This window comes from Ammospiza nelsoni, chromosome 21 (genome assembly GCF_027579445.1).
Source record: "Ammospiza nelsoni isolate bAmmNel1 chromosome 21, bAmmNel1.pri, whole genome shotgun sequence".
Classification (NCBI taxonomy): domain Eukaryota; kingdom Metazoa; phylum Chordata; class Aves; order Passeriformes; family Passerellidae; genus Ammospiza; species Ammospiza nelsoni.
In genome coordinates this window covers 4,598,108-4,623,557 of record NC_080653.1, presented here as the reverse complement: position 1 = coordinate 4,623,557, position 25,450 = coordinate 4,598,108, and the positions used below count along the sequence as shown (strand labels likewise).

General features: G+C 48.5%; 1 protein-coding gene across 4 annotated transcripts in view; it reads right to left on the bottom strand.

The window, feature by feature from the left end:
- ATP2A3 (ATPase sarcoplasmic/endoplasmic reticulum Ca2+ transporting 3) overlaps positions 1–11,774 on the bottom strand; it is a 63,231-nt gene extending 51,457 nt beyond the window's left edge. Inside the window, exon 1 of one of the 4 annotated variants that reach the window (XM_059487216.1) lies at positions 11,590–11,774. In XM_059487216.1, coding sequence (XP_059343199.1) covers positions 11,590–11,707 — 118 coding nt within the window. In that variant the 5' untranslated portion in view covers positions 11,708–11,774. Of the gene's footprint in view, positions 1–10,751; positions 10,934–11,566 lie in introns of those variants that run through there. The other 3 variants (XM_059487218.1, XM_059487217.1, XM_059487219.1) reach the window with 3 other exon arrangements.
- Positions 11,775–25,450: the final 13,676 nt, after the last annotated feature.

Genomic DNA, 25,450 nt, shown 5'->3' with positions numbered 1-25,450 from the left:
TTTTTCCATTTGTTTGTTTTCTGGAGGAAATGTTTCCGTCATGGCAAACCTGTGGGGAATATCAAAGTTTGAATATGGCATCCCATCCCAAGCCATCGGCCATGATCAATAAAATCAGGATGATAAAATACATCCAGGGTAATGTATCCCTTAATCCACATGGGTTGCTTTTAACTCAAACTGAGATTATCAATCATGAATTTATTTTGCAGAACTCCTTGCCCCAGATGACCTGCCTCCACCCCTCCTTTTGCTTTTTCTGGTATCTGTTCTCAGAGAACAGTCTATTTTCAGCAATGCTCTTGGATGGGTTTTCATGGAAAATGAAGTCTACCCAGCCCTTAGTTTGGATTATATCACAAGAAAAAAATTTCTGTAGGATAGAAAGGATCTGTTTTTCTGGATGCGAAAAAAGGGGTGAGTTGGACAATTAATGCTTTTCATGGATGAACTCTCTGGGGATCACACATTTCTGTGTAGTTGAAGGAGTTCCTTTCCTGGAATGAGATACTTGGAGATCCCTGGAAATATGAGTCCCTTCTAGGGTTTTTTCATAATCACCTCCCAAATATACATAATATCTGTGTGCGTGACTATGAAGATGAAATATTATACATATATGTATGAAATATTAAAATATTATACATATATGTATACAAGCATAATACCAACATATATTTGTACTTAAGGATAAAATCTTATATATATATATATATATATAAGGATAAACTCTTATATATATATATTAATAAATACAGAGAAATTTAAATATATTTCTGTGGAAAAGGGAAAATAATTTGAATTAAGCTTTATAAAGGCCGATAAAGATGAAATATTATACATATATGTATACCAACATGACACCAGCATATATTTGTGCATAAGGATAAAATCTTATATATATATATAAATACAGGGAAATCTATTTGTGTGGAAAAGGGAATAATAATTTGAATTAGCCTTTATAAAGGCCTATAAAGATGAAATAATGTACATATATATATACCATGATACCAACATATATTTGTGCATAAGGATAAAATCTTACATATAAATACAGGGAAATATAAATATATTTGAGTGGAAAAGGGTAGAATAATTTGAATTAGGCTTTATAAAGGCCTGTAAAGATGAAATGTTGTACATATATGTATACCAACATGATACCAGCATATATTTGCGCATAAGTATAAAATTATATATATATATGTGTGTATATGTGTATATATATATATATATATATATGTAAATACAGGGAAATCTAAGTATATTTGTGTGGAAAAGGGAAGAATAATTAGAATAGGCTTTATAAACAGAGGAGGAACCCCAGAATGGGTTTGAAGCAGCACTGCAGAGTAGCCCCTTCTCCTGGGCCACTGCAGGAATCCCCTCTGGAGGGGAGCACAGAAGATCCCTGGCTCTCAAAAGCGTGGAAAAGCCCAGAAAAGCTGCAAACCCCCAAAGAACACCCCAAGGATGACCCGAGGGGAACCCTCCGTGCTCCATCACTTCCCCTCTCCCTGCTGAGCCAGCCTTTTCCATTTTCACTTTTCCACTCGCTCCCCACAGGTTCCTTAATTTAGCCCTGCTGTTGACTCGGGAGGCTGCGGAATGGAAAAAGGAAAGCGCAGACAGGCAGGTGAGGGGAAGGGGAAGGGGAAGGGGAGGGTTATCCCGACCTCGGCTGCCCGGCGGCTCCTGCTGGGCTGGGTCCAGCTCGGCCGGGCCCCGGGGATTGGGGCACGGCCGGAGACAGGGACACCGCTCAGATAAACCCAGCTCAGCTAAACTCGGCTCAACTGAGCCCAGCCAGCTCAGCTAAGCACTGCCCAGCTCAGCTAAACTCGGCTCAACTGAGCCCAGCCAGCCCAGCTAAGCACTGCCCAGCTCAGCTAAACTCAGCCCAGCTGAGCCCAGCCAGCTCAGCTAAGCACTGCCCAGCTCAGCTCCTCCTCGAGCATCTCTGAGCTTTCACTCCCCTTTGGAAGGAAGCAGAAGAGGAGAGACGCTCCCCCACCCACACAGCCTTCCCAAAAAACAACTGCTTTTTATCACCAACCCATGCAAGGAAAACTGTTTCCAAACCAGAGAAAGAAAGATACAAAACAAAACAAACAACCTCCATCATCATCATCATAATCCCTTCTATTTAGCCCTATATTATTATTATTGTTGTTATTATTTTAAAGCCCACTCTGTATAATAAAGGACGCATCTAACGCAAAACACCCGGAGCCCTGCATGTGCTCTGAGGACAGCTCTGCAAGCGCTCCAGGGGGTTTCTCCAGAAACGCAAGGGAAAAAGCCAAAACAAAATAAAGGAAAAAATGCGTTTTGGCCATTCATGACCCCAGGAGGACACGGAGCGGCTGCGGGGGCTGGAACAGCTCTCTCAGGCAGCCCGGGCACGGTTCATTTGGGGACCCCGGGTGACCGGAGCGCACTCAGGGACAGGGACAAGCCAGCCCGGGTTCCCGGCCATCCCTCCCCCCGCTGTCACACACGGAGCGCTCCAACAGCAGGAAAAACACCCGAAGCAAAAATACCGCGGGCAGGAACCCAGGGGGACACGCGGAGCGAGGAGCGGATTTCCTCCCAAACACCGCACCGGGACCGAGACCGGCACCGAGAGCTTCCCCCCGCCCGCAAGGACCGCCCGGCTCCCAGAGGGACACACACACACACACACACACACACAGCTTTTCACTGCCCCGGCTTGGTTTTCCTCCAGAAAAGGGGTTTTGTTCAAAGGTGTCCCATAGTTACTTGCAAATGTTTGTATGGGGGGGAAATTTTTATATATTATATATATATATATATATTTTATATATATATATATATATATATATATATATATATATGTATATATCTGTACTGCATATATATATAGTGTATATATACACATATATATAAAAATATATATAAATTTTATATGTTATCAGTGGGTAAATAAGTTATATTAGTTGGTCATCAAATAAGACACATCTATAATCTCAAATGGGAAATTATACACACACACATATATACTGTATATATATATATATGTATATATACCTATATAAAATATATATTATATATATGTTATCAGTGTGTTAATAAGTTATATTAGTTGTTATCAAATAAGACATACATCTATAATCTCAAATGGGAAATTATACACACATATATATACTGTATATGTATTATATATATATGTATACATACATATATTTTTTATATATACATATATGTTATCAGTGTGCTAATAAGCTATGCTAGTAGGTTATCAAATAAGACATGCATCTATAATCTCAAATGGGAAATTATACTCATATATATACACTGTATATATACTGTATATGTATTATATATATGTATACATACATATATATTTTAAAAAGATACTATATGTAATACATATATATAATATATATATGTTGTCAGTGGGTTAATAAGTTATATTTTCGGTTATCAAATAAGACATACATCTATAATCCCAAATGGGAAATTACATAAATATATAAAATCTCAAATGGGAGATATATATATATATATGCATAGATATAAAAATCTCAGATGGGACATATGTTGCTCTCAAATGGAGCACATATGTGTAGTCTCAAATGGGACACACATATACAATCTCAAATGAAGACCATGTATATAAAATCTCAAATGGGATACGTAAGTGTATATATCATCTCAAGTGGGTTCAGGTATGACCAGAGGGTACAAAGCCAGGACCTGCATCAGCACATCCAGCAGATTTCTGAGCACTGAAATTTTAGGAGGATTTTGATGATCAGAGCAGTGACACAGGTTTAGGACTATTACAGATCTGGACTTTAACAAGAGCTACAACATTTCAGCTTTCAGCCATCCCAGGTCACAAACTGATGCTACCCTCTGTCCCGAATCCCCAGGGATGTGCTGGACCGGGCAGATGGGATCACCACCAAGCCACAGCCTGACCTCACACTCGCCACCTCTGCGGGTGAGAAAGAGAAAAGGATTTTATAGAGTGATAACGAGCAGCCAAACCTCAGAAACCGGGAGGTTCCCACGGCAAAGCAGCAAATGCTTGTTACAGACACCAGGTTAATCGCTGGTGAGGATTAATTCGGCATCTCAGTGGACTCAGATGAGTCCTCCCTTCTTTCAGGGGATGACTGGCTTGACTACGGCCCGTCATGGAGAGGATCATCAGCATGAATCCCATGAATGCTGAAGGGAATTAGGAGCCTCCAGTGTGTGCTGCAGGCAGCGCTGCAGCCCGGCCCGCCAAGGGTTAACCGCCCCCGGAGCAGCCTCCGGTGCTCGCTCACGTCATGGAAATACTGGAGTAACCACAATTTTCTCTGCTGCTGTTTGGCTCAGTTCTTTCAACATTTCTACACTTCCAGCCCAGATCTCTGCTACCTGTTTTGCAGCGAGGTAGCTGCTACCAACAGCAGCTCCACTGAGCACTGGGGATTTTTTTAAAAATATAGGTTATTGATACACTTTCTACTTCTAGTGCTACCAACACTGAAATACAAAAAAAAAAAAAAAAAAAAAAAAAAAAAAATAAGATTCAGACCAAATTCTGGATTCCAGATCTCTGCTACCTGTTTTGCAGCGAGGTAACTGGTACTAACAGCAGCTCCACTGAGCACTGGGGATTTTTTTAAAAATATAGGTTATTGATACACTTTCTACTTCTAGTGCTACAAACACTGAAATACAAAAAAAAGATCCAGACCAAATTCTGCTACCTGTTTTGCAGTGAGGTAACTGGTACTAACAGCAGCTCCACTGAGCACTGGGGATTTTTTAAAAAAATATAGGTTATTGATGTACTTTCTACTGCCAGTGCTACCAACACCAACATACAGGGAAAAAAAAAAAAAATCATGAGTAACAATATCACCCAAAAAAAGAATTATCATATGCAGAATAATGAATGGGCTTCAACCCCATTCAACACCAGTGTGGGGTTGGTCCTTTCTGAGTTTTCTGCGTGTTAACATTGCACTGGGTTGGACTGAACGCCCAGACAGCTCTGTCCTGCTGCCACCCAGAGCAGCCCAGGCCCCTTCTCCTCCACCCATCCCAGTGCCCTCAGCATCAGCTCCTTCTCCTGCCCAAGGTGTTCCAGCTGAGCAGGAGGGGCTGCCTGCACCGCCTTCACCCCAGCTGAGATGCAATGGGAGCTCATCCTTGAGAACCAGGGGAAGGGACAAAAGGAGGGTGAAAAGTGAAAAAAGGAAAGAAATATTTAAAAAGCTAGCAGAAAAACCCAACATTCTTCTGATAATCATGTATTTTTACCTTGTAACTGAGACCATGAGTGCCAGCAGTGCCAGAAAACATCATCCTGCTCCAGCTCCTGGTCCACTCCAGGTGCCTCCCCTCTGGAACACTTTTCCAGCCCATTGCTGCCCTAACCCACACCCCAGCAGCCAGCCCAGGAGAAAACAGCCTCATGCCTGCAGCTCCACTGCTCCTGACCAGCAGAGAGAAGCAAGGGGCTGGGCAGAGAGCACTGCTCTGATGAGCTTTTCACATCAAAAATAGTGAGTAGGAACTCTAGAGCACCCTCATGTAATGTCAGCACCCACATGTCCAGCATTACCTGCCCACAGAGGTTTTTTATTCTGCCTTAAATGCCCTAATCCCCCATGGAATGCAACCCAGGTGTTGCTCCTAACTTCTCAGTCCTTCTTTCAACAGCCCTGAAAGCATTAACAGGATGGAGCACCCACTGCTCCCCAGGTGATCTGGATGGACCAAGAGAGGAGTTTTGGGGCTGGTCCAGGGAGGAGCCCCTTCCCCAGAAGTGGGGCAGCACCAGCTGGGAAAAAGGCACAGGATGCAAACACTCAGGATCTGGCTCATAGCTCACAAAAAATAACCCTAAAAAAATCCCCCAACAACATTTTGGAGGGGTATCAGCATCCCAACTGACTCTGCGAGCGCTGTGTGTAGGAGAAAAATCAAAGCTGGCTCCTCCAGAGGTTTGAGCATACAAAAAAGCATCAAACCACCTCATTTTTCAGGGCTGTGAAAATAGAAGCACCTTGGGGCTGCCAGCAGCCCTTTGATGGGCAGTTCAGATCCCTGATGCAAATCCCAGGGCAGCCCTGGCAATGCTGCTCTCCAGGGAGGTTTTGTGCAGAGAGCATCAGCCTTGGTCCTGAGAGACCACCAGAAACAACAACCACCTGCTTGAAGGCACTTGAAGTGTGCCTTGCTCAGCCCTGTTTTCAGCCAGCATTTGTACCCCTGGCCCCTCTTCAGGGGCATCACCAGGGCTGTGGCTGTGCCAGGACAGAGCCAAGCCACAGCCAGGAGCCTCCTGTCGTCACACCATCCCTTCTGCAGGAGCAGATCAAACGCAAAGTGAAAAGGCAGCAGCTTGGATGCTTCTCAAAAATTAAAATTCTCCTCAGGAGGAAAAAAGCAGCAGCAGCAGCAGGCATGGAGTGAGGCTTTTTGCTCAAGAAAAATGGGTTTGAGGGAAGCTTTAGAAAGGGAAACTTACTTGCAACATAATTATTAATAGGATTTTTCAGGGATTTACCCTGGGGGGGGAGATGACCACAGAAATGGAACACTGCAAATCACATCTGGAGGTAAGAAAAGGTTTAAAACATGCAGAAAGACCAATGGTGCTGAAATGGCAAAGAGCAGAGGTGTGACTTTGTGGTGATGGCAAGTATGGCTCCAGGATGGCCATACACCCTTGGCTGGAGTAGGGACTTCAAAAGAGACACCTGAATTACTGGGGAAAGGATTACCCTGGGAGAAGAGGGGTATTTTGCTCCTAATGGTGTTTTTGGAGGACACATTCCAGCCCCTTACTGGAAGCAGCACATCCCAAGCCAGCATCTGGGCATGCACAGTGCATCCAGCTCCTCTTAAATCAGTGTTTTGTAGCACCAGCTCTACCACCCCCAGCTTTAAACCCAGCAATGAAATAAAAACACTCATGAAATAACACTTGTGCCACAAGGCAGACCAACCCCAGGGGTAAACACAGGGCCTGCAGGCACAATCCCTTCTCCCACAGCAGTTTCTATGCCTTATGGCCCTGCAAACCTTCCTTCCCTGGTTCCTGCAGCATTTAGACAGCAGATGTCAGTTTTTCTGAACCTTGCTCTTGATTCACAGTGTTTTTTAAAGGTAGGTGTGAATGCAGGTAACCTCAGAGGACGGCATGGGGATGAAAACGCCAAGTTTCCCTGTCAATTACAAAAACTTTGTGTAGTCTCTCCCCAAATTTGAAGGCACTCACAAGGTTTGAATGCCTCAGCATGTCTCCTCAGGGAAAGGATTTGGAGGAGGAGAAGAAAAAAAAAAGCCCCAACCCGTAGCATGTTTATGAATCAGAGTGTTCAGCGTGTGTTTCGGGGGTGGGAGAGGTGGGCGATGCACAGAGGAACAGAGCGCAGAGTTTGATGAGTCAGAAAATGCTGCTTTTCCTCTCCTTGCTGCCACCTCAAATACTTCAGCATGAAATAGAAATTTTTTTCTCTTTTTTTTTTTGCTTTTTATTATTGTCAGGAGAGAGCTGGAGCATAACCTTGGCTCGTTAGCAACCGCCAGCAGCAAATCCAACGTCAAGCCCCCGCCGCAGACACACGCGTGTGCCGACACACACACCCCAAAAAGGGTGCAAATAAATCAGCTATCAGCGGTGTTTCTAGCAAAACAGGGGCTCAGATGTGTGCTTCTGCCTTGAGAAAGAGCCTTGGTGGGTTTGAGGAGAGGAGCAGCACAACCCAGGTTGGATTTGGGCTGGGGGATGTCTCCTCCTCCTGCCCAGGCAGGATGGGCACGCAGTGGGAAAATACAGGGATTTGGGGATCCTGAGTGAGGCTGGCAGAGACACAGGGAGGTGTGGTGGAAAAAACAACCAAATTTGCTGGTGGGCTTTGAGCTGAAGCCGTTTTGCAGCTCCATTGCACCTGCAGCAAGGCATGGGATCTGCAGCGCACGGGGTACCACAGCGGGGACACCCCCAGAGCAGAGCAGGGAGAGAAGAGGATGGGTGAGCCCCAAGGAGCCCCACAGGCAGGATGGCCCTGCCCAGCCGAGTTTCCAACCACAGCAGAGCTTCAGAGTCAGAGGAGATGAAAGATGAGATAAACACCCCTATGCTGGAGCCTCGAGTTTGACTCTGCTGACATTCACAGCCCATTTAGGTTACCGATGGAGCAAATAAAATTATGCATACACATTAATGCCTGCAATATCCTGCCTGAAATGTATGCTCATTTACACTCAGAAATCCATTTAGAAGAGATAAATCAGAGCTATATTTAAAACAGAAAAATCACTTGTCTGTCCACAAAGCAACTCCTGCTTACATCTGTTGTTCCTTGGCAAAAATCAAATAATTTCAAGGGAAATTGTGCCCCTTACATTTAGGAAGGGTACATGCCCATACCTTCCTGCTCAGTCTGTTATAAAATAACAGATGTGCATTTGGTTATTTTTGTTTGTTTGGTGTTTTTTTTTTTTTTTAAGTTTTGTGGTAAAAACAAAAAAAAAACAACCTGTGGATCTTGAGCTGGTGGATGGGATGAGGTACAGGGAAGCACCTGCCAGGCACATGTGAGACATCCAAAGCATTTATTAATTAAAATTGACTTGGGAGATTCAGAATTGCCATGGTGAGACCTAAATGTTCTGTGGCTTCTCCAGTTTCCTTGGCAAATGAAAGGCCATGCTGACAGTACTGATGACAGAGCTGAAACGAGAACACAAGCTCTTCCTAATGCAGAAATATCTCCTTCCACTCCACTAATCTGTACCACACTGCTTGGCTCCCCAGCCACGAGCTGGAGATACCAAATAATCACTATTGCTCTCTGCTTCCTCCTGCAAATGTGTTTGTGAGCCCTGGATCTGAAAAAACAACAATTTTAAGCTCCAAAAGAATACCGCCCCCAAAAAATGAAATCATTTTATATCAGTCACACCAATGATGGCTGCTTCTCACTTAACGTCAGAGCTCGTTGCAGCTCGTATTTTTTTAAATGCAATAAAAAAGCAGCAGCCAGCAGCTCTGTGAAGCATGTCAGGAGGCAGTTTTTCAGAAAGATGATGTATTTTAGATGGTGATTCACGACCACACTGGCAGTTTGAAGTTCAAGATTAGAAGGAAATGAATGAATGTGAGACAGGAGGGTGCGAAAATGAAAGTAGCTGGAGCTCAGGGCCTGCTCTGCACTTCGAGCCACACAAGATTTTTCTTCCCCTTCTGTGCAAGCTCAAACGAGTCACCAAACTGCCCCACACTCCTGCTGCTAGAGTTTAATTTAAAGCTAAATTGAAGTGCAATTTAATACAGCCCAACTCGTTGTCCCAAGCTGCTCCCTTGCGGCACCCTCACCCCAAGCAGCTCTCCCAAACAGGACACTCAAGGTGCCTGCTGCCACAACACAACCTGCAAGTTCTCACCATGCTGGAAAAAACCCCACTTTCTGCTTAACACTAAGGTTTTAAACCAAGCAAACCACATAGGTCCCTATCTGCATGGTTTTAAGGTGTTGTAAACCATCTACGTCTCATTTGCACCATGAGAAACACATAAATATTGCTCAGAAATTGCAGAAGTTCAGAATTCTTGAAAACTTTCAACCACATTTCACTGAGGGTTGCACTGCCCTCAAGATTCAGGCACATCACTGCAGGCTGTGCAGCACAGGAGCAGCAGAGCTGGGCTTGGGGGGTGAGAGGCACAGGACACCCCAAAGTCAGCAGCTCCTGTGAGCCAACAGCCCGTGAGAAACCAAAGCTGGGGTGCATGGGAAACAAAACTGCTACATGAGGAGAGCACAGAGCCACAGCTTGCAAGAGGAGGAAGCAAAAAGAAAAAAAAAATTAAAGGCAAACTAATTACCACCACTAACCCTCTGCTCTGCACCTACGTCACAGCTCTGAGCTCCCTTTGTCAAGGCAGAGCCCGGTGCCCGGTGCCACCACCGAGCAGCCAACGTGCCTGACTCAGGGATGGTGATTCACTTGGGCAAACAGCACAGGGACAAAGCCACCAGGAGCCCCACCATGGTGATGCCCATGGTGGCACCCTGCTGCACAGCACAGGCCACCCCTCAGCCTGCTCCTGTGGGCCAGAGACTGGCTGCAATTATACCCTGAGATCAGAGCAGCCACCTGTTTGATTAGGATGTATTTTGCATTTAGGATGTACTTTGCATTAAGGATGTATTTTGCCTTCAGCCCCCAAAGCAGAGGGGCTCCTCCCAGTTAACCAGACAGGGCCCCAGCTGCCCTTCTGCAAAATGAAGCCCAGCAGGAGCAGGTGTGATGCTCCATTGCTTGCAGCTCGTGCAGGCGCTCCATGGCAAGAGCTCCCAAGGGCAGCCCTGACCATGCTGGCCCAGGGAACAGAGCTGGAGCTGCCTGGGACAGGGAGCACTGCTGGGATGGATGGGGGGCCCTGAGCACAGCTCAGCACAGGACAGCTGCTCACAGGGCTGGAGGAGCCACAGCCCTCTGATCCCACCTAACAGACAGAAATGCACACAGCAATGCTGCCAGCATCTACTCGGGCTTCCCTAAGCCTCATCCGTGAGGATCAAGCAAAAAGCAGATGCAACAAGCTCTAACGCAGGGGAGAGTTTACACTCTGATCTCCTGCAGAAGTTTGAGAAGGGACTCACTGCCCCAAAGCACCGGAGCACACCACCCCAACCCTCCTGTTTCCTATGCAGAGTTAAGGACCCAGCTCGGGCACAGCCTGAACAAAGCCACCCTCAAATTACCTGGGTAGGTGCGGACACCTCAGCCAGCCCTTCCTGGGCACACTGAGCACTTTCAAAACGTTTACAGATTCCCCTTCTCAGTGCCGTGAAGACGCCCAGGTGCCCGCAGAGGGTTCCCCGGGTGAGTGTGACACCGGCAGGGCGAGACACACACGGACATTGTCCCCACCACCGCTCCCTGTCCCACAGCACCCACAGGCAGGGCTGCGGCGGGGGCGAGAGAGATCCCCCCAGGACACCTCTGACGGCTCTTCTGGGGCTTCCCTCGGTCACCCGCAGGCAACGAGACCTTCCCCTCTTTCCTTCCTGGTAACGAGATATCGCTGTCCCTCCCCGCTCTCTGTCACTCCGCCAGCGAAATTAACACCCCGCTAATTGCCGACGTTCCTGGCCGCTCGAACCCGCGGCAATTAGCCTTCAATTATAGCCGGTAAACATTGCCCTGATCAACAGGTGTCCCGCGGCACATCCCCAGCGATCCCCGCACAGCCGGGGCCGGGAGGATGCTCCGGGGCAGCACCCCGGACCCTGCCGGGACCGGCGGGGAGGATCTCGGTCCAGATCCGCAACCCCATCCCGGCGGGGAGGATCCCGGTACCCATCCCCATCCCGGTAGAGAGAATCCCGATCCACAACCCCATCCCGGCGGGGAGGATCCCGGTACCCATCCTGATCCCGGCGGAGAGGATCCCGGTCTCGGTCTCAGTCCCAGTCCCCATCCCATCCCGGTCGGGTCCCAGCCGGGATGTCGGTATCCCGTTGCCGGTGTCCCGTTATCGCTGCCCCGTCCCACGCCCGCCCCGCATCCCCCGCACTGATCCCGTCGCTCCGCACTGACCATTGGGGCCGTACTTCTCCCGGTTGCGGCGGACCTGCTCGGGGCTGAGGCCGCAGCTCTCGCTGACCCCGAAGCGGCGGAGCACGTCGAGCACGGGGATGCTGTGCGCCGCCTCCATGCCCCGGCCCGGGGCTGCTGGCCGGGGCCGCAGGAGGCACACGGGGCGCCGCTCGCACGGCGATGCCTCCCTCGGCACCTCTCCGCCCGCCCGCCCGGCGCCGGGCCCGCCCCGGCACCGCCCCGCTCCCAACGGCTCCGAACGGCTCCGTCCCGCTCCGTCCCCGCCTCCCCCGGGGCCAGCGCCGCCCCCTCGGCAGCCCCGGCACCGCCGGACCCCCGCGCTGCGGCTCCGTGCCCGCTGCTGCCCGGGGCAGGGGCTGGAAGGGACGTTAAAGGACATCCAGTGCCACCCCTGCCATGGCAGGGACACCTTCCGCTGTCCCAGGCTGCTCCAAGCCCCATCTAACTTACGCTGTCAGGGATCCCGGGGCAGCCACAGCTGCTCTGAGCACCTGTGCCAGGGCTCCCCACCCTCACAAGGAACAATTTTCTCCTGATATCTAATCTAAATCTCCCCTCCTTCCGCTTAAAGCAATTCCTCCATGTCCTGCCAGTCCAGGCCCTTGTTCCCAGTCCCTCTCCAGCTCTCTTGGAGCCCCTTTAGGCACTGGACAGGGCTCCAGGGTCTCCCCTGAGCCTTCCCTTCTCCAGGCTGTGCAGCCCAGCTCTCTCAGCCTGTTGGTGTTCTGTCAGATTTCCAGGCTGAGAAGTGGGCAGGTTTGTGGGCAGTGGAAGCAGTCCAGAGGAAATAGCTGTGTCTTAAGTAGTTAAGAGGAGAAGTAAAGTTTCCATCACAAAAATAATATTAAAAATATCAGGAGCAATAGAAGGAGGTGGGAATGCTGCATGGGTGAAGCTCAGCTGTGGGGTCTAAGGGAGCTGCCTAAGAGTGATGGTCCCTGGGTCCCCTCCAGCACCCTACTTCCAGCTGGAAGCTGAGCATGCCCCATCCCCTCTGCTGGAAGGTCAGCAGTTCCATGCCCACTGCCTTTGGTGGGATCTGGGTTATCACTGTGTGATAGCAGCGGGAGCCCTGGAATTACAAATCCCTGCCTGACACCTGTGGAAACCACTGACACTGCTGCCACTGTGTCCAGAGAGAGGCAGCTATGCTGGGCTGCCTTTGTCCTTGGAAATGTGAGATGGAAATTGTCACTGCAGGGAGACAGAGGAAGGATCCAGGGACCTCCTGTGTGGTACCACCGGAGCACTGTGCATGTCCCAGACAGGCTGGGACGTCCCACACTCCACACTCCTCAGTGCTGCTTGTCCCCACACACAAGGCACAGCATCCCTGTTTGAGGAATGGGTTTATCCTCTTATGGTTTTGCAAGAATTTTTCAACCTGTCTCACTCCCTGTTCAGCCAGGTTCCCTGTCCCCTTCCTGCCGTGGTGGGCCAGAGCTCCAGTGCAGCCCACAAGGGCTTTGCATCCCTCTTTGTCACGGTCTACTTAAATGACCTCTTCCAGCAACAAAATGACTCTTTTTAGCAGCTCCCCCATGCAGCAGAGACCACCATGACAAGTTACCCTGACATGGAAAAGAAGGGTTGCTCCCAAAATCCACTCTACAACCCAGCTAAGGGTCACCACCACCACCACCACACCTGCAGGACATTTCGATGTAGTGCACCTGATCCAGCTCCCCCACTCCAGCAGTTTGTCCATGACCCGGCTCAAACCTGCTCTCAGTGACTCTCCCCATGTGAACACCAACTCCTGACTTTTCAGGTACTTCCAGTTTCCCCACTGTTGCTGGAAGAAGCCTGCAGTTGATGGTGACCGGCACTGCTCTCCAGCTGAGAGGGTGACAAACCCAATTCTACACAAACATGCCCCAGGCAGAGACAGCAGCCAGCATGAGGAAGGGACAGCAGATATCTCAGGGAGGAGCTCTGGCTAATTTATTTCTATGTAAATTCATTTCTAGAAAAATGTCTTGCAGCTTCCACTGGAGTGGAGTCCTGAAGCAACGCAGGTTCCCTTTTCAAGTTTGATAAATTTATTTTTTTGGTTCACCACAGCTGAGGCGTGGGAGGCAGAGGGTGCTCCAGAGCTCAACCCAGCATGTCACAGCTCCTCCTGCAAGGAGCACAGCTCACCCGTCATCTTCCTCTGCCTCTCAGGAGTGTTTTAGGAGGAAAAGTGCTGTTCCTGCTGCTGAGCCTCCCAGGCAATAGTGCTGCCCTTGGCCAGAGTCTGCCCCAGAGCTGCCTGGCTCATGGGGCTGGGTGGTTCACAGAATCCCAGGATGGAAAAGACCACAGCAACTCATCTGGTCCAACCTTCCTGCTCCAGCAGGGTCATCCCAGAGCAATGGCACAGAGTGTGTCCAGAGGGCTCTGGAATATCTCCACTGAGGGAGACTCCACACCCTCTCTGGGCATATAGTTCAGTGCTGGGTCAATGTAAATGAAAGAAGTTCTTCCTCATGTTGAGGTAGAACTTCCTGGGCATCAGTTTCTGTCCATTACCTCTTGTCCTATTTCTTGGCACTGCTGGGAAGAGCCTGGTCCATCTTGTTGACATCCCCCCTTCAGACACTGACAGACATGGGTGAGGTCCCCTCTCTGCCGCCTCTTCTTGAGGCTGAACAGGCTCAGTTCCCTCAGCATGTCCTCATTAGAGTGATTTCCACCAGGTGCCTGGGAAGAATTGATGTGATGTGAAAACATTAACACATGATGTGCTCTTGACCAGGGGCACAGAGGTCCTGATGCAATAGATCACCCCCAAAACCTGGGGGCTGCTCCCAGAGCAGGGACTCCCCATCCCCAGCCTGCAGCCTGTCTGGGAGCTCCTAACAGACAGCTTAGCCTATTTCAGGGCAAACATGCTGCCCTTGGGGCAAGGCCTTGGGAAAGAGGGTTCTTGGTGTCCTCCTGGACATGATTTAGACGAGGCCCTACACCACAAACTGCCTCACCTGCACACCAGAGGGTAAAGATCTGGTTTAGTGCTCATTGTGCAGACCAAGAACAAAGACACAGACAGCTCAGGCTGTGTGACTGTGCATGGAGACCTTCACTGCTCTTCCCAGTGTCTCCTGACCCTTTTGTCACATTCTCCCAGCCCAGCAGTGTCCCATCAGGCTGTTGCTCCTGCTTCTCCCAGTTTCATGGGATGATGCCAGTCCTAGAACTGGAAGAGAGCACAAGGATGATGTCCCAGCTGCCAAGGTGAAAGTTTGGCAAGGCTGGGAGAGGCTGAGATGAGAGTTACAAAGGGAACATCTGGCAGCCCTGCTAACACCAGCACCATCCACCCCACCTATAATTAAGCAATCAATGAAAACCATTAGCAATTGGAGCTGTAAATTAGTCAGTGAGGGAAAATGGACTGAAAACACTCAATACTGCAAGGGAAGGGTCCACAGACACACTGGGCTGTGGGGGGACCTGGGCTCCATCCCTGGCACCCCCCAGGTGTGGGGGATTCCCTCTGTACTGGGTCAGCCCTGACACAAAGGACAAACCTCCTTATTTACCTTGGCTTCCACCACGGTAAAAGCTTTGGGAGGTAAACACGCTTAAGAGAGCTATAAAAAGATGAAAAGAATGGATTTAACACCTCCCAGGCTACTGAGGAGTTTTTTTGTGGGTTTTTTTTTTTTTTTTTTTTTTGCTGTGGCTGCGGTGTGGGAGGAAGAGCAGGACCCAGCCAGGGCTGACTGAGCTCTGTACAAGACATGGAAGTCTACAGGCAGTTTTGGTTTTAATCTTGGTTTTCCATAAGAAAATGAGGAGTAATTCTCCCCAGAGCCGTGGGTTTGCTGCCTGGCTGGGCTGAGGGCAGGGATGGCTGGAGCCTGCCGGGGCTGCCAGCGGCGCTGAACCGACGCCACCACCCTCGCTCCCAGGGTTTTACAATCCGTGGAAGATTAATCTTTTGTCTCCACTTTGTTCCTCTGAGATGGGGAAAATATTCAGTGTGCTGGAAAGGCTGAGGGAGCAGGCTGTGTGCTGGTGAGAAGCTCCAGGCTCTGGTGGGGCTCAGCTGTGATGGATCCCGGCGCTCCCGTGACGAGGGCTCTGTGTTGAGATGACCCCAAGCTGTTGGAAGTTAGAAAATTTTCCCAGCCCTGAGAACAAAGAAGAAGACAGGATTCCTCAGCTCTGGTTCTCAAGGTTGTTTATTTTTTCTTATCTATAACATTCTTTCTCCAACCCACCAAGTCCTGTCCAGCAGGTCAGTCTGTGGCACACTGACACCCTCAGGGCAGTGTTATCTTTTTATACTAAAAACTACATGTACTTTATTTACAATAATTTTCCAATACCTATCACCTATGTTAGACAGTCTGTCCCTACTCTAAACCAATCCAAAAGTGCCACCATCACAGCAGAAGATGGAAGACAAGAAGGAGAAGAAGGACAGGACATGCCCAGATTCCTCCATCTTGCCTCTTGAATCCCCATTCTAAGAACCCTAAAATTCTACATTTCCATCCTGTGATTAATTCACTATCATTCTACTCAAACTCTTGTGGCTTGTAACTCCTCACACAAAGCTGGTAATTGTTTCCATGGGCTAAAATCAAAGGCACAGGTGTTTTTGACTCTGTGCCAAGATGTCTGAGCCCCCTGCCAGGGTCTCGAGTCCTCCAGGGCAGTCAGAGCAATGTCCTGGGTTCTGACACTCTGCAGCTGTTGGCACTGCCAGCAGCAGTCACAGAAAGCACAGAGCTTTTATTCCATCCTCTCTGTTCCTACACCAACCTGGTTCAGCATCCACAGCTCCCCACCTTGCTCAGGTCAAGGACACAGTCTCAAGCTGTGCCAGGGGAAATACAGGTTGGATATCAGGAAGAAGTTTTTCACAGAAGGAGGTGATAAAATATTGGAATGTTCTGCCCAGGGAGGTGGTGGAGTCCCCATCCTTGGGTGTGTGTAACAAAGCCTGGATGTGGCACTGGGTGCCAGGGTTTAGTTGGGGTGTTTAGGGCATGGGTTGGACTCGATGATCTTGAAGGTCTCTTCCAACCTGGTCATTCTGTGATTCTCTGAATTCTGTGAAGTTCATCTCAGTGCAGAGGGCATCAGAAGCAGCAGGAGCCAGCCTTGGATGTGCCCTTCACACCTTTCCAGGGATGTCACTGCCACCCCCGAGGTCATCACAAATGCACACCCATGGTGGTGGCTCCCAGGAGAGCAGCTGAGAGCCCAAGGAGAGCAAATCCAGGGTTCACCAACCCAAACCAAGCAGGGGATGTGACACCAGGAGGTGTAAATCTCTTTCATTAACACCTCTCACCTTCCTAAATCAGCCCGGGTGATGAGCAGCTGCCCCTTGTCGTGTTCCCACACCCTCCCCTGGCCCCAGGGCCGTCACACACAGAGGTATTAATTAATTAATTAATTAGAGGTGACAGTGCCACTGCCATTTGTCATTCTGCTCCAGGCTCTCACTCACTGCATACCCCAGTTCACAGACAGCAAATCCCCATCCACAAGGGCGAGTCAGGAACAGCTGCTTTTTTTCCCTTTTTTTCCCCCTGCAGCAGCTTAGATATTTGCTTTTCCTATGGAGAAAAAAAAATAATACTCCTTGAAATAACAGTTAGAGGCTTTTCTAAATGTTACACGCCAGCTGACCTTTCAGAGCCAGGCTTAGGGGTTTATTTCTAATCCCCTGACCAGGACTGGCAGCAGCTGTGGGTCAATCCTGCTCCCTGAGGGCTCAAACATCAATCCTCACCACCAGGATGCTCAAGGCTGGAGTTTTGGTGTTCCCACCCTTCCTGGAAGTGTATTCCCTTGGCTGTGCATACTGTGCTGCCCTGTGCAACTTAGGGTAGTGTGGGAGTGTGGTTTACCAGGATTTGGCTTTTTGGAGCACCAATGCAGCCACTGCAGGTGGCAGGGAAGCAGCAGGCCTGTCGTGCATCCCACCAGGGTGCAGGGGATGGTGTAGATCTGCAGCACAGGATGCAGGGATGGTGTGGATGTGCAGCACAGGGGCACCAGTGCCAGCTCTGCAGAGCCCACCTCAGGCCATGGATGACACACAGGGACATCCTGGGAGCACCTGGCCAGCACAGGTGGTACATCTAGGGACAATGAGGAGGAACAGTCTGTCTGGATAATGTTTTTCTGTGGGAGGCCGTGGCTGCACAGGGCAGTCTCCCTCTTTTCCAGCTGTGATTGTTGCAGATATCTTTTCATGAAAAATCCTTTCCTTAGGATATTTTCTCCTGAGAATCTGAGAGGCCTCAGGAACAAAATGTAAACATTGATTATCTGCTGCTGTGGAATGCAGCAGGTGCATCTGTGATTGGTCTCATATGGTTGTTTCTAATTAATGGCCAATCACAGTCAGCTGGCTCAGACTCTCTGTCCAAGCCACAAACCTTTGTTATCATTCCTTTTTATTCTTAGCTTAGCTAGCCTTCTGCTGAGATCTTTTTCTTCTGTCCTTTTAGTATAGTTTTAATATATATCATAAAATAATAAATCAAGCCTTCTGAAACATGGAGTCAGATCCTCATCTCTTCCCCAATCCAAGAACCCCTGTGAACACCGTCACACTCTGATCCTGCTGCAGATGGCTCTGAAAATGAGGATTCACCAAAGTGTCAGACTTTTACAGCAGCAGCTCTTAAGCACATGTTAAGCCTTTCTTCCATGTCCTGTCCACAATTTAGCTGGAAGTGGGGCTTGCCCAAGTGCAATGCTCCATCTGGGGCATGTCAGGAATGGCTGCCCAAACTAGATTTGAGCTTGGATCCTGTGGTGTTTCCAAATTCCCTGGCATTTTCCTCCAGCGGCACACTTAGGAGCCTCTGTGTATCAATCCAGACCAGTATTGGCCCATTATTATATTATTTTTTTTAAACTGTATTCCAATTCCTTTCAAAGGCAGGAAAATACATTAATATCCATTAAAGGGAGAACACCACAACACTCCCTCTGACACTCAAGTGGGTTTTTCCCTGATGCAAAATGCCTCCTGGAAAAAGAAAAAAAAGTGCCTTTGTGGTGTGTCATTCCTGAGATTTTGCTGGAGTTTAGGAAACAGAGAAAACAACACAACAGGAGGGTCCCAGGAAGCTCCAAGGGTCCCTCACCCACCTGGGGCTGGGTTCATGCTTGAGGTGGTTGATTCAGCCCTCTCCCTGTGGGCAAAATTTCACTCCATGTTTCCTTCCAGCAAAAGCAGAAGCCAAAAATGGAAAAAGGTCTGGTTTCCAGCCGGCAGAAGGAATGATTCCTGCTCTCCATGGAGATGTGATGTTCACCAAGGGGAGGGTGAGGGCCGGCGACTTGCTTGGCCCTGGACCAGCACCACCAGCGTTTGCCTCTCTCTTCCACATCCTCAGCACTGTGCCCTGCAGGAACTGCAGGATGTCACAGCCAGGATATCACTGACCCCTCCAGCTGCTCCTGTCCCTTGCCAGGGGACAAACACCACAGTGGCTTTGAGGCCAAAAATGCCCACAGGATGTGGGGATGTAAGCAGGGGAGCAAACCAACCTCATCCCTCCTCACCCTGGGGCTGGCAGGAGGCGACATCAGGACCCAACACACTGCAAGGGATAATGGGCTGGGATTTTACAACACAGCTTCTTTTTAAGACTGAAGAGAGGGAAAAGGGGAAACAGGGGTTTTCTGACTGTGAGTCCTTCCTGCATTTCCCAGGAGATTGGCTGCCCACACTGAGCACAGGAGAGGAGCTTGTCCCATGCCCTGCACCCATCTCCTGCTCCTCTGCAAGTCACCAGGGTCACACTGCTGACACCTGAGCTGCTCTGCACAGCATATTATTATTATTATTATTATTATTATTATTATTATTATTATTATTATTATTATTATTATTATTATTATTATTATTATTATTATTATTGTATAATTTTAAGCACCAGGGTCACACTGCTGACACCTGGGGCTGCCCTGCACAGCATAATAATAATAATAATGAAGTAAAATTTAAAAATACCTAATTTAAAAACCAAACTTCAAAATATTTTAAAAGAAAAATTAAAATAACAAGATTTTTTTAAAAGAAAAGTTTAAAAAGTAATTTCAAATTGAAAAAAAAATATTAAAAATAAAGAGCCACTGGAGAGCCAGGCCCTGTGCATAGGAGAGAAGGAGTCAGGATGCTCCAGCTGCAGAGATCCCACCAGGGCTGTCACACCTTGACACTGAGGAGGGACCCCTGCATGTGTCACTAGGATGGAAAACAAACTCCATGCACAGCAATGGGGATCCTGTCATCCTCCAGGCTCCTGGCTGCCTCTGAGCCACCAGCAATGTGCCCAAAGGTGTCACTTGTGCCCTGTGTGCAGCAGGGCCTCAGGGAAGGGCCCTGCAGCGAGGCTGGAGCCCCAGCCCTGCTATTTTTACCCGAGCAGCAGGCGGGCAGCAGCGCCTTTCCTTCCTCTTTCCTTAGTGCTGAACAAAGGGAAACCAGATAAACCTGCACCAGCCCTCGGCTCTGAGGCAGGGAAGCCCTCAAGAGACAAAAAAAAAGGCAACCCAGCACATTTCTGTGCAGTGTTAGGATGGATGGCTCGGGAGGAGGGTTGGGAAAACACAGCAGTGATTGTGAGGATGCGTTTGTAGCCAAAAAAATGCAACTGGGAGGAAAAGGGACTGGTTTGGCTGAGCAATCAAGCTGGAAAAAGCAGGGAGAAATAAAAGGCAGCAGCATTTTTTTCCCCCTCAAAAGTCCCAGAATCTTGTTCCAGCACTTCTTAAGGCAAAAAAAAAAAGGGGAATTCTTTCCTTTAAAGATTTTGCTGTATATAAGGAGGGGAGGAATCCCAAATGATGAAAAGTATAGGATTGTTTGGAATGGAGGGAAGAAAACAAAAGTTTTTTTTTTTTTTATTGTAGCTCCCTTCATCAAAATTTTTACTGTATTTTCATCTTGAAAGGAGAAGCCAAGTCACCACCACCCCAATTTGACACCCACACCAAGAAAATTTCTCAACCATCTGAAAATTTGCCATGAATTACCCAACACACTGCTGCAGCTCCAGGACACCTTATTCCTCTGGGTGCACTGATACCCAAAACACATGGGCCATATCCCTGCAGCATTCCCCAGCAAACACAAAGGTGTTTTGCATGAAAACTTTGGAGGATGGGCTGTCAGTCAGTGTAATGGCTGAATTTACAGCTTCAGAGGGTGGCTGTGTTTTGCAGGTAGCCTGCAAAAGAAGTGGAAACAATATGTGAGGGAGGTCTGTAAGTATGGATCTATTTATAGCTTGCAAATACATCCAGTGCTACCTACACCCAACATAAGAAACACTCTTTGCCAAATACTTCACATGCTGCTGTCAGCTTCTCCATCTCTCTTCCTTGAAAAAAAAAATCTCCTATATTAATCATAGAGCAAATATATAGCCTGACAGGAACTGCTTTTGGCTCCACAAGGAAAAAAATATGTGTGTGATTGCTCAGCTTCAGTTTGGATTGTGAGCCTGGAATCGCTGTGGACTGCTGTTCACACCAAGGATTTTATGGGAGATGTAAAGCTTTTTTTCCCACCATTTTTTCCTTCCAGATTGAGGAATTGGTGGTGATTTCCCAGCTCCAAGCATCGTTCATGAACATCCCTCCAAATCAAATTGCTTTAGTTGTTCTTGCTGGGCTTGGGCCTGGCGGGTTCAGGCTGTGCCTCTGGCCAGAAACCAGGGACCAAGTAGGCAAAAAAATAAAGAAACCAACCCAAAAAACCCAACCTTTTGAAATTCTCCTCTTTACATTGCTGAAGGGACTGAGGCTTTGGGGGAAAATACATTCCCAAGATCAGAGAATCATGGAATGATTTGGGTTAGAAGGGACCTTAAAGGCCATTTAATTCCAATTCCCTGCCATGGGCATGGACACTTTCCACTAGACCAGGTTGCTCCAAACCCCATCAAACCTGGTCATGGACACTTCCAGGGATGGGGCAGCTTCTCTAGGAGGAAATGCCCCATCTCATCCTTCTGAAACCAAGGACCACTTGCTTTTATTTATTTTGTGTGCTCTTTTTTAAGTTATTGCTCACCTCGCTCTCCTCACCTGAGCGCAGAGGCTCCATCCCAGCAGGCTCCTTGTGTTCCCAGCTTCTCCCAAAGCAGTGTTCTCACTTGCACACCATTCTCTGCCCTGGCAGGTGGCTCCAAGGGGGCCTCTGAGGTGCCACAGCCCTTGAGGTGTCCATGGGGGAGAGGGAAGAGCTGCCAGCCAAGAAGAGGATGTGCCCACCTTCCCCTGGGCCATCGAGGAGCTGAAAAGCAAATTCACTGCTGAAATTTGCCCCCAGTCCTCAGCTTGTGGGGCAGGGATGAGGGGAGCTCTGGGATGGATGGATGGATGGGATGGTGCCAGGCTTTGCTCACCACCCCCAGGCCCAGTGTGCCAGGGCTGCCCTCAGCATGGCGTCACCGCGGCCGGCACACCGGGAACAACCTTCCCACAAAAACTGGAGCCGGGAATCTGGAAATAAAACTATCACAGATGATTTCAGGCTTGCTGAAAGCATGATTGACTGTTTAATTCCCCCCACACACACATACATACACTCCTTCCCTCATGACGAGGCTGACTCAGCCCTGGCATGGACACGGAGGCTTCTCCCGGCTCCTGTGGAAAATGTCCCCTCTTGGAAAGGCCGGGGCTGAGCGGGCACTGCCAGGGCAAACAGAGCCAGCCAGGGCTTTCTCCCACGCTCAGAAACACCCAGTGCCAGCAACACCTTCTCCATCACCCTGGCATGGCCCTGCTCCTACTCAACCCCAATCCCCACAGGCCTGAGGCTGCTGAGTGGCTCTGCTGCTGGCACAGGCCATGCTGGGGTGGGAAAGGCAAACACAACAGTGTTGGGGATGGCATTAATGCCAGGGAATGGCCTCTGAAAAAAGCCAAACACAATGGGGTTTGGGGTGTCATTAGTGCCAGGGGATGGCCTCTGATTCCAGTGCTGGCTGTAGGAAATGCTGCCCATAAATTCATGGCTGTGCTGGGTCCAGGAACGTGGAGGAACATAAACCTCGAGGGAAAAAGGTGAGCCCCTTGGTATAGCTCATCTCCCAAAGATGAGATATTCCTGGGCAAAGCTGTGAAGAGGAACGGCAGGAAAAGCAGAAAAGCAGTGCAGTGGCTATGACCAGCATTGCTCCTGCACTGGGGAATGAGAAAAGTCACTTTCAAAGGAGAACAGGCTCCTTCAGGGCTGACTTTTTATAGGGCTGCCTGCTCGAGGGCCATCAGCCTGGCGTGGTTTTGGTCTAGATGATTATTTATAGTGTCTGCAAGTCCTCACTGTGCACTAAGCACAAGCAGCCCTACCAGAGACAGGGAAATCCTCCCTTGGCTGGCCCAGCTTCCCTTCCTGGCAGCAGGCAGCAATTCCAGGCTCACCTTGTGCCAGTGGTGCTGCAGTGACCGAGTGTGACCGCAGTGATCAAACACAGCTCTCCTCACCCCAACCTCCTCTTGTCACTGACATGTTTTATGAAAAATCCTTTTGCCAGGATTTTTCTCCTGAGAAGCTGAGAGGCCTCAGAAATGAAATGTAAACAATAATTATCTGCTGCTGTGGAATGCAACAGGTACATCTGTGATTGGTCTCATGTGGTTGTTTTTAATTAATGGCCAATCACAGCCCAGCTGTCTTGGACTCTCTGGTCAGTCACAAGATTTTATTATCATTGTTTTTCTATTCCTTGCCAGGCTTCTGATGAAATCCTTTCTTCTATTCTTTTAGTGTAGTTCTAATATATAATTTTCTTTCAATATTACATTTTCTTTTAATATAATATGTATCATAAAATAATAAATCAGCCTTCTGAAACATGGAGTCAAGATTCTCATCTCTTCCCTCATCCTGGGACCCCTGCGAACACCACCACATCTCTCTCTGCTGCATTCACCCCTCTCAGCTGGTTCTCTCTCCCAGGAGAGAGAGAAAAAGAAAAAAAAAAAACCTATATACTTATACCACCTTAAAATTTAATAGCATGTGCTAAATATACATTAAAAAATCCTACATTAAAAAAACCCTTTAACTAGACTTTTCTTACATAACCATAAATTAAACCAATTTTTCCCATAACATAAAAACTACATTTTAAAAACCCCAATAACTTAAACAAAAAAAAATATAACCTACTACAATAAGACCAAATACAAAAATTAAAAAAATATAATAATACCCTCTATCTTCTTCTCTACCCCTTGTGTCCCCTTTTCCTCAGCCCCCAGTGCAGGATCAGCAGCCCCACAGCATTTCAGGGGTGGGCTGTGCCCCCTGTGTGGGGACAAGTGGTTCCATGTGAGCTGGCATGTGCTGTGCCTGCCTCTCCTCCTGGAGTCTCTCACACCAATCTTGGCTCTCGTGCTATTTTTACACTCCAAGCTTCAAGCTGTAGACATGCAGCAAGTGCTCTCCAAATGTAAACCCCAGGATGCATATATTTAGAACCCAGCATTTCTTTCAAAACAAGGTTTGGGTGAGTTTTTGTTTGAGGTCTGAATTGCCAGCTCTGGAGGAGGGAGCACGCAGGGCATCTCCTGGCACTGGTGGGATGCAGTGTGGTTGGCTTCCTTCCTCTCCCCCTGTGAAATGACACGTGCCTGTTTTCCAGCTTCCCTGTGAAATCTGAAGCTCTCTCCCCTCAGTCAACCTGATCCCACAAGCTCCTGAGTCCCCAAATGCACTTTAAGTGAAATACAAAGAGCCAAACTGACATTTAAAACACAAGAATCCCCAGGTGTATAAAGACTGGGAGGGTTTACAAGGCACCCAGCTGCATTCCTCTGAAGATGGAGCAGAGCTCAGCCCTTGTCTCCTACATCAGAAACAGCCTGGGATAAAAAGATTTCTTAAAAAAAATCAAATCAAATAAGAAAAATCACAAGAACATTTGCTGCTGGAAGTGCTGCTGGGGAGGGAGGGATGCCTGGAAGGAGCCTGTGCTCAGAATGTGTGCCAAGGAAAGGGATGGGGTGTGACAGCTCTGCATCCATCTCAGAGGGGGGCAAAGAGCATCCCCATGGGGATGAGGTGGTCTGGGACCACCCTGGGCTCCTGGCCAGGCCCTGTGGAGCCCAGCAGGAGCACCCTGAACCCTGGGCAAGCACAGAGCTCAGGGAATGGGATCTGCGGGAGCGTGGGAGCGGCTCTCTGCAGATGGCACCACAGCAGCTCCAGTGCCAGCCCCACCGTGTGTCACCGGCTCTGCTCAGCCTGCAGCAATGAAAATGCACCCAACCATGTCATTGCTGCTGGGATTTCTGGGCTCAGGCTGCCTAGCCAGGCTGAGAGCCCACAGCAGGGCTGGGGAAGGATGGCCACCAGCAATGGTGGAGCTGGAGAGGAACATGGGTGACTCTTCCAAAGGTTGAGTCCTTTCAGTGCACAAATTATTTTTTTTTTCATGGCTCAGATTATTATTAATGTCAGAGACATCTTTTATGAAAAATCCTTTCCTTAGGATTTTTCCTCCTGAGAAGCTGAGAAGCCTCAGGAACAAAATGTAAACATTGATTATCTGCTGCTGTAGAATGCAACAGGTGCATCTGTGATTGGTCTCATGTGGTTGTTTCTAATTAATGGCCAATCACAGTCAGCTGGCTCAGACAGAGCCTTTGTTATAATTCCTTCTTTTTCTATTCTTAGCTAGCCTTCTGATGAAATCCTTTCTTCTATTCTTTTTGTATAGTTTTAATGTAATATATATCATAAAAAAATAAACCATCCTTCTGAAACATGGAGTCAGATCCTCATCTCTACCCTCATCCTAAGATCCCTGTGAACACTGTCACAATTAACACTTTTAGCTCCTGTAAGTCTCCAGCA